At 36.3% G+C, this 12,885-nt stretch overlaps 1 protein-coding gene across 4 annotated transcripts in view; it reads left to right on the top strand.

Annotated features, from left to right (window-relative positions):
• The window catches only part of LOC106874741 (C-terminal-binding protein), a 185,466-nt gene that overhangs the window by 153,069 nt on the left and 19,512 nt on the right, over nucleotides 1–12,885 (top strand). For all 4 annotated transcript variants that reach the window (XM_014922579.2, XM_014922582.2, XM_014922581.2 and 1 more), the window contains exons 5-8: nucleotides 4,450–4,594; nucleotides 8,923–9,129; nucleotides 10,336–10,434; nucleotides 11,733–11,858. In XM_014922579.2, the coding sequence (XP_014778065.1) occupies nucleotides 4,450–4,594; nucleotides 8,923–9,129; nucleotides 10,336–10,434; nucleotides 11,733–11,858 (577 nt within the window). The remainder of the gene's footprint in view (nucleotides 1–4,449; nucleotides 4,595–8,922; nucleotides 9,130–10,335; nucleotides 10,435–11,732; nucleotides 11,859–12,885) is intronic.

Genomic DNA, 12,885 nt, shown 5'->3' with positions numbered 1-12,885 from the left:
CACACACACACACACACACACACACACACACACACACACACACACACACACACACACACACACCACTACAAATAGTGTGGTAGATACCATAAAACAGTATTGCAGTTTTGTCAATAACAGCCTGGCAGAGAGAGAGAAAGAGAGAGGCTTTACAATTTTAGGACAACATTGTGTGGGAACTTTCTGACTCACTCAGAGACTATTGTACAAATATTTGTTCTGCTTGCCTGTGGTGTGGTGGAAACTGGACTAGGGTGTGTATGTGTGTGTGTGTGTCATTATTATTAGTATTATTATTATTATTATTATTATTATTAGTGGTAGTATCATCACAATCACAGGCTGTATCAGCAATGTTATGTTAGCCGTGTTGTTTGGCAACTTTCTAATACTTCTGCAAATTGAGCAGTTTTCGGTATATAATGTCTGTTTGTGTCACTTCACCTGTCTGTTCATTGAAAAAAAAATAAAGAAAGAAAAGAAAAATTTAAATAATGATACTACAGTAATAGTTGCAGTGATAATGATGATCATGATGATGACAGTAATTATTTCAAAATTTTGGCACAAGGCCAGTTATTTCAGTGGCAGGGATTCAGTTGATTAAATTGATACCCCAATGCTCGACTGGTATTTAATTGTATTCACCCTGAAAAAAGCCCATTGTATGTATGTAGGTATGTATATATATATATATATGTCTGGAATATGTGTGTGTGTATTTGTATCTTTGCATCTGTTTGGCCCTCTCCCCCACCATTGCTTGACAACCTATGCTGGTGTGTTTATGTCCCTGTAACTTAGTGGTTCAGCAAAAGAGACCAATAGAATAAGTACTAGGCCTAAAAAATAAGTCCTGGGGGTCAATTTGGCTCAACTAAAAGCCCTTCATGGTGGTGTTCCAGCATGGCCACGGTCAAATGACTGAAACAAGTGAAGGAATAAAAGAAGAAATGATTTGATGTAGTACAAATTGCAGGAAAAGTACTCAATGTGTACAAGAGAGTCCATTTGTTGCTTGCATTAACTGGCCAGTCCATTCTGTCATGCCCTGTGAGTGTCTGGCAGCTATGTAGTTAGTGACTCCTTTTGTTGGCTTATGCTGTATCTGTTGGTGAGATAGGTGTAATGGGAAAAACTGAACGAAGAGAAAAAAAGAAAAAAAAATACTCTTCATAAACAATCTTCTTTGTGTGTATCTGTACAATGCAATAGAAACTATATCAAGTTTTGGCAGAAGTTCACGCCTGATTGAATTCATTACTTCCTGTATCTGGTTGAAAGTAGAGCACTCTAGCTTCACTGAGCATGTGTTTTATTGTGCTCCAGTTTTCCAGAATATTTGTCACTAAGGTTGACTCTCTCTCTCTCTCTCCCTCCCACATGCACACTTCTTTGGTCTTTCTGTCACCTTGGTTTTTTTGCATTGACTTTGATAATCTGTATGCATTTTAAAAGGTTATTTGCTTAGGAGGGCCCATCTATACGTACACTCACTTAAGCTTTATCCTGTTGCCCTCTGGATTGGAACCTTTGGCGTCTGTGAGTGTGACTCTGTCGATGGCTTGGTATCTTCTTCAGCATGGTACAATCTCATGGATGGTCCTTGGCTTTTTTTTTTTTGTTTGCTCTCGCTTTTCATTTTGTATTTTCTTACATAACACCTCTTTCTCTTCTTTCTCCTCCTTTCTCTGTTTCTCACTTCCCCCTCTCCCCTCTTTCTTTTGACTGCTTTTGTTTGCTATGAGTGATAGGCGCAAAAGTTTTACATCACCTGACGTGATGGCGGGTGGGGGGGGGTACAGGAGGATTAGCAGATCGGTTATTTATTTATTTATTTATTTTTGCGTGGGAGTGGGGTCCAAGCATTATCTTTCAAAACCCTTGTCCTGTAAACTGTCCTATTCTGGAAGACCGGCTCCCACACAAGTCTGGCTTTTGTTTTTCTTCAGTTTAGAGAGAAACAATGCAAAAGGACACATTTGTAAAGAATACCACCACCACCACCACCACCACTACTGTCACCACCTCCATCACTACTGTCACCACCTCCATCACAGCCAGTTTTTCACCACCATCATCACCACCAACACCACAGCTGCCATAGCTATTTTACTATCTATTTTCCTATACTGCCATAAACTGCAACAGTGCTGTCTGGTTTGAGGTTTTAAGCAAATAATACTTGGCTCTTGTGCAATCGCAGCTATTTGTTAGGTGAAGTAGGTCACATTGTCATTGATTGTATGTCATTAGGTGTGGTGGTGATATATATATATATATATATATATATATATATATATATATATATATACACATATATATATATGTATACATGTATGTATACATGTATGTGATATACATATTTGTTTTTATATTTGTTGATGATATATCTATTTTGTGTCCTTTTTTTTTTTTCACCTCATTAAATTAATTTCAGTGACGTTTATATTAACACTAGGGTACCTCTACTAATTCTAGTACATTTAAGTTGTTGAGAAAAAAAAATCTATTTTTTAAATGTTATATAGTCTTGGGTGAGTCTGTTTCACAGTTTAGATTCTCTGATGTTTATTTTCGGGTTTTCAGTTGTTTAATTTTGGCCTTTCTTGTTGTAACACAGGGGGAAGATGGAGTTGAAGTCCATTTTTCCATGCTTCATAATTGGTCACATGAAATTAAGACAGATTGCCTATGGCTGAATGCTCTTCCTGTCACCAACACTCACCTGTTTCCAAACAAGCTAATACTTCCCCCATGTTCGGATTTGCTTTTACAGAAGAATGGAAACAAACAACACTGTATATACGATGGTGATGCTTGTTTACAATGATCATGTGATATCAAGACAAGGTGGCATGTGTGTCTGTTCATAAACACACACACACACACACAGAGGCTTCTTCCAGATTCTATTAAATCATAAGTTTTTGGTCAACCCATGGCATAAGTAGAAGACACTTACCTACAGTGCCGTGCAGTGATATTGAACCCCAAATCATCTTGGGAAGCGAACTTCATAATCACACACCCATGCCTGGAATAACAATGTGAATTTGTTTGAAGTTGATCAAAACAGGACAGTTGTTTTTGTATTTGTTTGTATCTAGAAGCGTGCAGCTTGGTTTGAAGTTTAATACTTGAAATTAAAACGCAAGAAGAAAATGAAAACTTCATTGTCAGGCAGTAACAACTATGCCTGCTTTATTTCACCATATTGGGTTATGTAACAAAAAGCATCTGCAGTGTATGTTTTTTTACTTGATGTTACACTCACACCAGACACACCAGGTGTTTTGGGTAGGTTATAGATGCATCCACCCTCGAAAGAATGCTTTTGAATGGAAGTAACAATGGAAAAATATAACAAAATATGCAACTTAATTTATGTGCTAATAACTTGGAATGAAAATGGTTTTGCTTCACCTCTGTCTTAGTACTAAAAAGTGAAAGATCAAGGACTTCAAAGTTATATAAGAACTAAACAGCTAAACAAGGGTGGCATTGGGCGGTATACATTATGGGTTGTGGGCTCAGTTTGCATTGCAGATGTTACATTGGTCTGCTTGCATAACTTGAGATGCTATTAGCCACCAGATCATTGTTGTGGTCTCTTGATTCTTTTGATTGTAGTCTTTCTGGCCATCACCACACCTTGAAACACTATGCGTATAGGGTTACATATGCAATATATCTTTTTTTCTTTTTATTAATATACCATGTTTACTTGTGTATAAGTTACACTATCTTGTACTTGATTTTAACTGGGAGAAACTGGGGTGTGACTTATGCACAGAGTAAGGTTAAGGCTATAAAGGTAAAGAATTTCGTACCAAGATTTAACAGTAATATAGGGTTATAACTTATATGCAAGTAAATAGGTGTGGATGTGTGGTAAGAAGCTTGCTTCTCAACTGTATAGTCTTCTATAGCCTTGGGTCAACCAAAGTCTTGTGAGTGGATTTGGTAGATGGAAACCAGAAGAAGCCTGTGTTTGTCCCCACCACCGCTTGGCAATGGGTGTGGGTATGTTTACATTCCTGTAACTTAGTGGTTCTGCAAAAGCGACTGTTAGAATAAGTACCTGGCTTTAAAAAAAAAAAAAAAAACAAGTACTGAAAACGGTTCATTCAACTATAAATTCTTCAAGGCAGTGCCCCTTCATGGCCGCAGTCTAATGACTAAAACAAGTGAAAGATAAAAGATAAATGAAACACCAGTTTTTTTCAAGATATGAGAGCAATTCGGCTACTATTTCTTACCAACCTGAGTAATTTATGCAGGTTCCTTCATTGAATTGTTTTGTATTGTATTGTATTTTTGTGTATTAAATGTATGTTTTGATGAAAACTCATCTTCTTCAAACCATTAATCATTAAGAACTGCATTCCTTTATTACTTGGTTTGTTTCAAAACTAATTGCTGCTTGTGTCCGTCTTTGCTTTCCAGGTACTGAATGAAGCTGTAGGGGCTCTTATGTGGCATACCATCACTCTGAATAAAGAAGATCTGGAAAAATTTAAAAGTTTGCGAGTCATTGTTAGAATAGGAAGTGGACATGACAATATCGATGCAAAGGCTGCTGGGGAATTAGGTAAGAAAGATGGGGAAATTGCATAATTCTGTTTTGTATTTTCCCTTATTTTTGTGGTTTTTCATATTTGTTTTGATTTTTTTTTTTGTGTCCATTTTTGAAAATCTCAAGTGATATTGTGAAATAGCCAATACATGGAAGACATGTTGACTTCTTTAGCTGTCCTCCACATCCAGTTACAGCAACAAGCAAGTAAAATGCCACTTGTTCTGTGTTGGGAAGACTTATTTGTTTTAATATCTCTTCAGATTTACCCCGAAGTCTAATGCTTGTGCACAAGGGATCTATGTAATCATTCTAAAATTCATTATCGTCAGCTCACATTACCTAATGATTAAATAATTTTTTTATCTTGGGCTGCTAATCTCCTCATCTTTTCTGTTTTGTGAAAAACATTACATTTTGAAATGTTTAATATATTTTTTCATTGTCATGACATAGACAGAGCTAGTCATGTGGCTAAGAAATTGCTTTGCAACCACCGGGTTCTGGGTTTGATTGCACTCCATGGCAGTTTGAGCAAGTGTTCTATTATCACCATGTGTTGACTGATGCCTTGTGAATGGAATTTGGTAGATAGAAGTTGTGTAGAAGCCTATGATGTGTGTGTGTGTGTGTGTCTGCATTGGTATACAAAAAACTGTCAAGTTGTGGCCCTTTATGTTAAGGATGACCTAGCCAGTTGATAAAATAGTGATTTTATATAATCAGTATTAAGCTGAAATAACTGACCACAGTCAAATGACTGAAACTAGTAAAAGCAAGAGCACTGAGAGAGCGCAAACCTCCACCAAGGCAACACCAACGTCCTCTCCACGATTAGCCAGAGATGATTTTTTAAAATGAGAATATCTGAAATAAACTCGACTGCTCTCACAAATGAGAACACTGAAAATGAACCCAACTGCTCTCAAAAATTAAATAAAAAACAGGAAAAATAATCCAGTATCCTTGTCTGGTACTGGATTGATCCCAGAATCTAATCAGTTTGCACCAGTCACAAGGCCAAACACTCCTGAAAGTTTTGTCTGAATCCATCAAGTGGTTCTTGAAATATCTTGTCCATGGACAAACAAGCAAATGCAACTGAAAACAATACCTTCGCTAAGGTGGAGGTAATAATTATAAGAACGACCTACTTTATGTATTTATGACAGTCCTTAGGCTAGGATTAAATTCACAAACTTAGTTCTTCTCCTCTAGACCACTCTTCTATAAGATTTTCTTAACCAATTATATTTGAATGTGCCTTATCAAATAAGAGTTCCAGTGTTCTTATCCATATAGCCACCACTTGTTTTAGATAGTTTCCTCTACTGTTTTCTTAAATGAGTTGACTTTTGCTGTAGCTTGTGGGGCACAATGTCCCTGTCTGTGCAGTAGAAACCTTTTAATGTATATAGTTGGGTTTCTTAAGTGCCCAGTTAAATACAGTAGTTGCCTTCACTACTGGTGGGTAGTCTTTTCTTTTTATGTATTTATAATGTAGGTAGGAGGAGTGTGTCTAGGTACGAGGCTCAGAATGTCAGTCAAAGGCTGCTGGGAATAAAAGCTGATACCAGGGTGGTGGTGGTGGTGGTGGTGTTATACAATAGAAATTTAATTTAAATGGCTCGCTGTTGAGCATGACAATTTAATGACATGTTCTGAGGTTGTACAGCTCATTGGTACATTTTGTCTTTCTGTTTATGAGAAAGAAGCCAAGGTGGTGCTGACTCATTGGTTAATTAACCTGACCAAGATAGATTTGTAATTCCTATTCGAGTCTATGTTACTTAGAACGAGTGCTTGCCTTTGTTGTTGACTTTTTCTTTTCCTTTCATTTCTTTTCTTTCTGTTGTATTAAGATTACTAAAAACTTCCCATTTTGTAATCATTGTTTTTATTCGCTTGTCTTCCTTCATGTGCGCTTCTTTCTTTTTTAAGTTCAGTTCAAAATATTTTTTGAATTCCAACTTCGCTCTGCATTTATCATTGATGGAGCAGCACTGATTTTTTTACAGTAAGGTTTTAGAGTAATTGCTTCCAGGTTTTTAGTTGTCCCCATTTCTGTTATGCGTCCATCAGCTATAATTGGTGTTAGCTTCATCTTCATCTCTCATTCATTTTCTGAGAAATATGGATGTTGGGAGTGTCTGTGACAATGGTGGGAGGGTTGTTTCCTTCAATTATGTCCCTACTTTATAAAGTTGTAATGTTTTCAATGTAGGAAATTGTTGTCATTATTGTAAATTCAGGTCGGCTCTAATCGAGTAGATCCATGATCAGATATAGTATCCATGACCATCTTGCCCTTTTGTATATCCAATGGGCCTTCTTTTTCTTTGAGATAGTAGAGTGTGATTTGAGGGAGATTTGATGGCTATTTCTGGTAGTTTAAGTGACTAGAAGGTCTTTGTTTCGCTCATTTGTTTTAGTAGAATTGCAAATAGAAATGGTAGGCTTTCATGCTAAATCCTATTACAGTATTTAATGTTGTCATTTGTTTTAATATGAAACCCTGCCAGGATTAATCTTGCTTCTCTCCATGTTTGATAAAAATTGTATCATCAGAATAAGCACTAGGCTCACAAAGAATAAGTCTTGGGGTCGATTTGTTTGACTAAAGGCAGTGCTCCAGCATGGATTATCATCATCATAATCTATCTTCCATGCATGCATGGGTAGGGCAGCTGACAGTAGCTGGCCAGGTAGAAAACTACCCCAGGCTACTGTGTCTGTTTTGGTAGAGTTTTACAGCTGCATTCCCTTCCTAACACCAACCACTCCACAGAGTGGACTCGGTGCTTTTTACGTGGTACCAGCACAGGCAAGGTCAGTTTTGGTATGATTTTCACAACTGAATGCCCTTCCAAATGCCAACCACTTTACAACGTAGACTGGTTGCATTTTACGTGCCACTTAGCACCAGCAGGGTCACCAAGTAACTTGCAAAGTAACTTGCAAAACAAAGAATTTTGAAAGGGGCGGGGGCATTGGAGGAGAGGATCTTGTATGCGTTTATACACACACTCACACACACAAAACTTGTGTCGTGTTGAAGGAAATCATTGCAATGCAGGATACATAGCCTAATGTACCAGATGTAGTTTTAATATATGTTGATGAATTTGGGTGCAAATCTTGCACTGGGCAACATATATAAGGCTTTATGTAACATGTAACTACAATGTCAGTACAAAGCAACTTCCATTCTACTCTTATCTAAGGAAATTATTTTCCTTGTATTTTTGTTTTTTTGCCAGCATCTGAATCTCTGTATGTTTATATGTACAGAGTTTTGTACATCTGTTTATAAGGCATCTACATATATGTTTATGTATATCTGTGTCAATGTCATTATGCTTTATAGTCTAGGAACCTCCGTCTTTTTCTGAAGAGGAATGCTTATGCTTGGCAAGTTTTGCTGTCTGATGTGAGTGAGTGAGTGGGTGTTGCTATAACCTAAACAATGGTTTGGGTTATAGCTATTTGTTTCCTGTCATTTCCATATTTATGAAACGGCTGTGGTTACAATGGAGATATTCTTGACACACGCTTATAATATATCCATTTTTAGAATAGTTTGCTGTAATGGTTGTTTTTTTTCTTTATTCATTTTTAAATATTATAATTTAAATTTTATTTTTGTGAAATAGAAATTTAAAAAAAATTATTTTCATCATCAGTTCACAAATTTTTTATTATGTTACTCCTCTAATATTTTAACAACTGTCTTCTGTTTGTTTTCTTTTCTATTTTTTCTATTCTTTTTTATCTCCATATGGCATTGATATGACTATAGAATTTTTGCCAACTTAGATTGTTGGGTAAACTGAACCAATGAGAGGCATTGTTATGACAATAGAACTTCATTGATTAAGAGATGCCAGCCAGTATTGTCTCTTTACTTGGTTACTCAGTTTCTCAAACTGGTTAATTGTAGGAATAATTGTCTTTATTGCTAGATGCTCTGTGTGTTATTTATTAATTACCGAATCTTAACAAAAATCACTTCTGATAGTTTAGCCAAGCATCAGGTAACTATTTATCTTTGTGGTTGAGGATACTGTATAGCGGCTATTACCTTAAAAAGTAAAAGAAAAGTTACTGCTATTTCATTTTGACTAGTTGAAGGCTAGCATATTTTTCCCCATTAATAGAACAAGTGAAGTGAAGTGACTTCAGCTTGAGATCATGTTACATCCCTCTTGTATCCTGCATATGTTGAAACTGGGCATGAAATGCACCAGTCTTACCAGTTTAAAAGGGTCTGTGACTGTTGTGGTTATTAACTCTTCCCTTTGACATGGCTTCTCATTATGTTATTTGGATTTTGTTCTTTGCAGGAATTGCTGTCTGTAATGTGCCCGGATATGGCGTGGAAGAAGTTGCTGATTCGACGATGTGTCTCATTTTAAATCTCTACCGAAGAACGTACTGGCTGGCAAATATGGTACGTGAAGGTAAAAAAATCAATGGCCCCGAACAGTTGCGTGAAGCTGCCCAGGGTTCGGCTCGAATTCGAGGAGACACATTAGGAATTGTTGGACTTGGTAAGCCATGTTTTTTATTTTATTGTTCTTTTTATTTGGGGCGATGATGATTGAGGCAGTGAGACTGGTTTTAGTTGTAAACTTGGGCTTGAAGATGGCTGAAAGCATTTTATTGTGTAGCATAAGATCGAGCTATGGTTAAGGGCTTTCTAAATATTACCATCCCACCTTTTAAAAGGTACCTTGAACTATACTATGTGTGATATTTAGCCAATATTTCTTGCTAGTAGAACCTCATAGCGATTTTCTCTTGTCAGACAGACAGACTAACAGTGCAACAAAATATTGTACCAGGAACGGCTAGCAAGGGTGAATGGAGTGCAGTGGTATGGGCAAAAAGTCTGGAACATTTGTTTTTAAATTGAAATTGTTATGCCCAAGTACAAATCGATATTTGGGCATTTAATGTAAACATTCTAATTTTCAGACCTCTGTTCCAAACTTTTGGCCACATCTGTGCAGCCGTCATCTTTCAGTATGAAATTTTAGTAAAGTGTGAAGCCTGGGCGGCAGTGAAGGACTTGGTCTGAGCAGTTTGTGTATAGGACGGGAGCAAGATGAGAGTTTTGCCTGTTAACATGAGATGGTGTGTAGTGTGTAGGTTAGACTGGAGTCCCTGGATGTTAGAGAAGTGGAAAGAGGATGGTGCAGGTACAGTGGGTTTTAAATTTTTAACATATCTAGGAATGTGCAGAGGGTATGGCCATGTCATGAAGTGAAGTAACCCCCTGCTAAGAATCCGGTCAGGATACTTGCAAGAGAAAACTGTGCTAAAGGTACCTGTGGTTGTAGTGCTCATTGATTGAAGGTTAAAGGTTATGTGACCTAATAACAAAACGGTATAATAATAGGTTTAGGAAAGCCATGTCTATTACAATTTTATTTATTAATTTTGGGCCCACATGTTTATTTGATTTTAAAATAAATCAGAAAGTAATATTTATGAAATTCGAAATGGGTTACGAATAATTTCGTATTGCCACAAAATTGAGCTTAAGTTTATTCAGTTTATTTTTCCACACTATTGTCATAAAAGAAATAGCTTTGTGAATATTAATTCTAACAGAAAAATTGTTTCTCGCGTTAACGAAGTGGCTAAGGGAGATAATTGAGACTAAATGCTGTTTTCTTATAGAGTTGCGGTTCATGTATCATTTTTTTTTCGTTTTGTTTTTTTTTCAAGTTTTTACTTTCGTTTCTCCACAGGTCGTGTGGGAACCGCTGTTGCACTTCGAGCAAAAATATTTGGTTTTAATGTAATTTTTTATGATCCTTATTTAACGGATGGAATTGAAAAGGCATTAGGTGTGTATACATTAATTTATTTCTGCATGTACGTACACAAGAACATAGAAAATTGTTTTTTTTTTTTCACTAATCAATTGCAGTGTTTTTGATTCTTCATTTCCTGAATGAAGAAATATCACCATTTTATCAAACATCAATTCATTACTTTCCCCATTTTTCTAAATACAAAAGCTGTTTCTTAAAGTTTGTTGTGAGTGGATTTGGTAGACAGAAACTGAAAGAAACACACACACACATTTGTGTGTGTGTGTGTGTCCCCCCCCATCGCTTGACAACTGATACTGGTGTGTCAACATCTCCGTAACTTAGTGGTTTGGCAAAAAAGACTGACAGAATAAGTACTAGGCTTATAAAGAATAGGTCCTGGGGTCAATTTATTCGACTAAAAGGCGGTGCTCCAGCATGGCCACAGTCAAATGACTGAAACAAATAAAGGAATATATATAAATTCCTCTTTTCAAGATCAAAGCATTGTTTAGATATGAAATTTAAAGGAATGTAACATAACAATGGCCTTAAATGATATTAAAATTGTTTATTGTGAAAGATTGGAAAGTGTATCCCTGTATGAATATCTTAGAATCACTGTATTTAATCGATTGAATAGGGTTTATATAAAAAATCCAAAGTTTTCTCTAATCTTCTTAGATTCAGACCTGTTTTTATTAAACGTTTGTTAGAAGTCATTGCATTTGATTTGATTATTTTCGGTGCAGAAAACAAATTAGCATTTGAGAAATTGGGAATGCTAATTTGCTACATTACTGTTTACATTTAGGAATCGGTTACATATTGGATTCCTGAAGTTAGGCAGTAAAAAATGAAAAACAATAAACTGTATTAAACTGTGTGTGTAAGCATGTGAGTGTGTATGGCTTGCAAGAGATGAAAAGTAGATTTTAAAATAATGATCACACACTTATATATATGCACATGAGCATACACTTGCAAATACATGCTTACATACACACGTACTTGTAAAAAAACACGTGTATAGATTAACCCTTTAGCATTCAGATTAGTGTCAAAAGTAATGCTTATTTATTCATGTTGTTTTGAATTAACCATGCATTATTTTGCTGCTTTGAGATATTGATGGGTTAACTGTTAATTTTTAGAATGATATTGTAGAGTTGATGTGAGAGGCCAGATCTGGCCGGTTAGCACATAAAACAAGCAGAATATTTTGGCCAGATATGATCGGTTTAAATGCTAAAGGCTTAATGTACATAATGTGTTAAATGATTTTGAAAATAATTAATCAGGATTTTCTTTTTTGCCTTCTCTCCCTGTAGGAATCACACGGGTATATACATTACAGGATCTCCTGTTCCAAAGTGACTGTGTCACTCTTCACTGTAATTTGAACGAACACAACCACCATCTAATCAATGACTACACCATCAAACAGATGAGGCCCGGTGAGTAGCCTGCGTTGTTCTTGTTGTTGTATCTGGTGAGGCTCTGGTGGCGGCAATGCTGAGGTGTTTCCACATTTGTTGTGTAGCAATACATTAGTGACTTGTACTGGTTTTGATTTTTCTTCATATATATATATATATATAGTTTTTTTTTGTATACTTCAGTGCAGAAATTAAGTTGCATGCATGTATTCATGTGCATGGACAGATATGCTGGCATAACCACTTTCTTATTGCAGTCAGATCCCTTTATCTGTTATGTTTTTGTCCTTGTCATGGGCCCCCCCCAGGAGACTACCTATCCTTGACTTTGTTTAAAATTTTTTTATGGCAAACATAGGAGATAATTTGGTTAAGGACCTCATCAACAGCAGTTCTGCTCCTTGCTCTTGCCACCCCATACACATTATTATTTAATCCAGTAAAAAGGGCCTGTATCTATAGATCTTGCTGGCCCTCTCAACCATGCTTTTGATGTTTAGTGATGTTTAGCTTGAAAAAAAAAAAAATCTATTTTGTTGCTTGGTTTGTTGAAGACAGGGGCTCACACAACCTTTTGTAGTGTCTCTGAGAGTGTAGTGGTGCAAAGGATGGATTTGTCATCCTCAACAACACATTAGTTTTTTTTTGTAATAGGAAATGATGCATCAAGGTACCCAAGATCATGGTGGTGGGGTGTCTGTGTGTGGGTATTAAACTGGGTGATGCATTAATTCTATCATCTAAAAGTTTTCTATAAAGATACTGCTCCCAGGGAAAAACAAATATGGGTAGGAAGAGTATTGTGAAAAGTTGCAATTTGAAGAAGAAAGGATTGGGAAGACATGTATAAGGAATGAGGTATAGTAGAGAGGATGAGAAAAAGAAAGGCAGATGTATTGTGTTGAAGTAGGAGTTGTACTCTGGTTTGCTTATTTAATGAAACAGCATCTTCTCTAGCAACAATAGGTGGATGTGAGACAGAACATTGGTGAGTTATTGTTTGGGGGAGATTTGGCTGTCTTTTTAATTTTTTTTTTTTTTTTTT

The sequence above is a fragment of the Octopus bimaculoides genome, chromosome 14, assembly GCF_001194135.2.
Source record: "Octopus bimaculoides isolate UCB-OBI-ISO-001 chromosome 14, ASM119413v2, whole genome shotgun sequence".
Taxonomy (NCBI): Eukaryota; Metazoa; Mollusca; class Cephalopoda; order Octopoda; family Octopodidae; genus Octopus; species Octopus bimaculoides.
The sequence above is the reverse complement of the archived record's forward strand: the minus strand, read 5'-3'. Positions and strand labels throughout refer to the sequence as shown.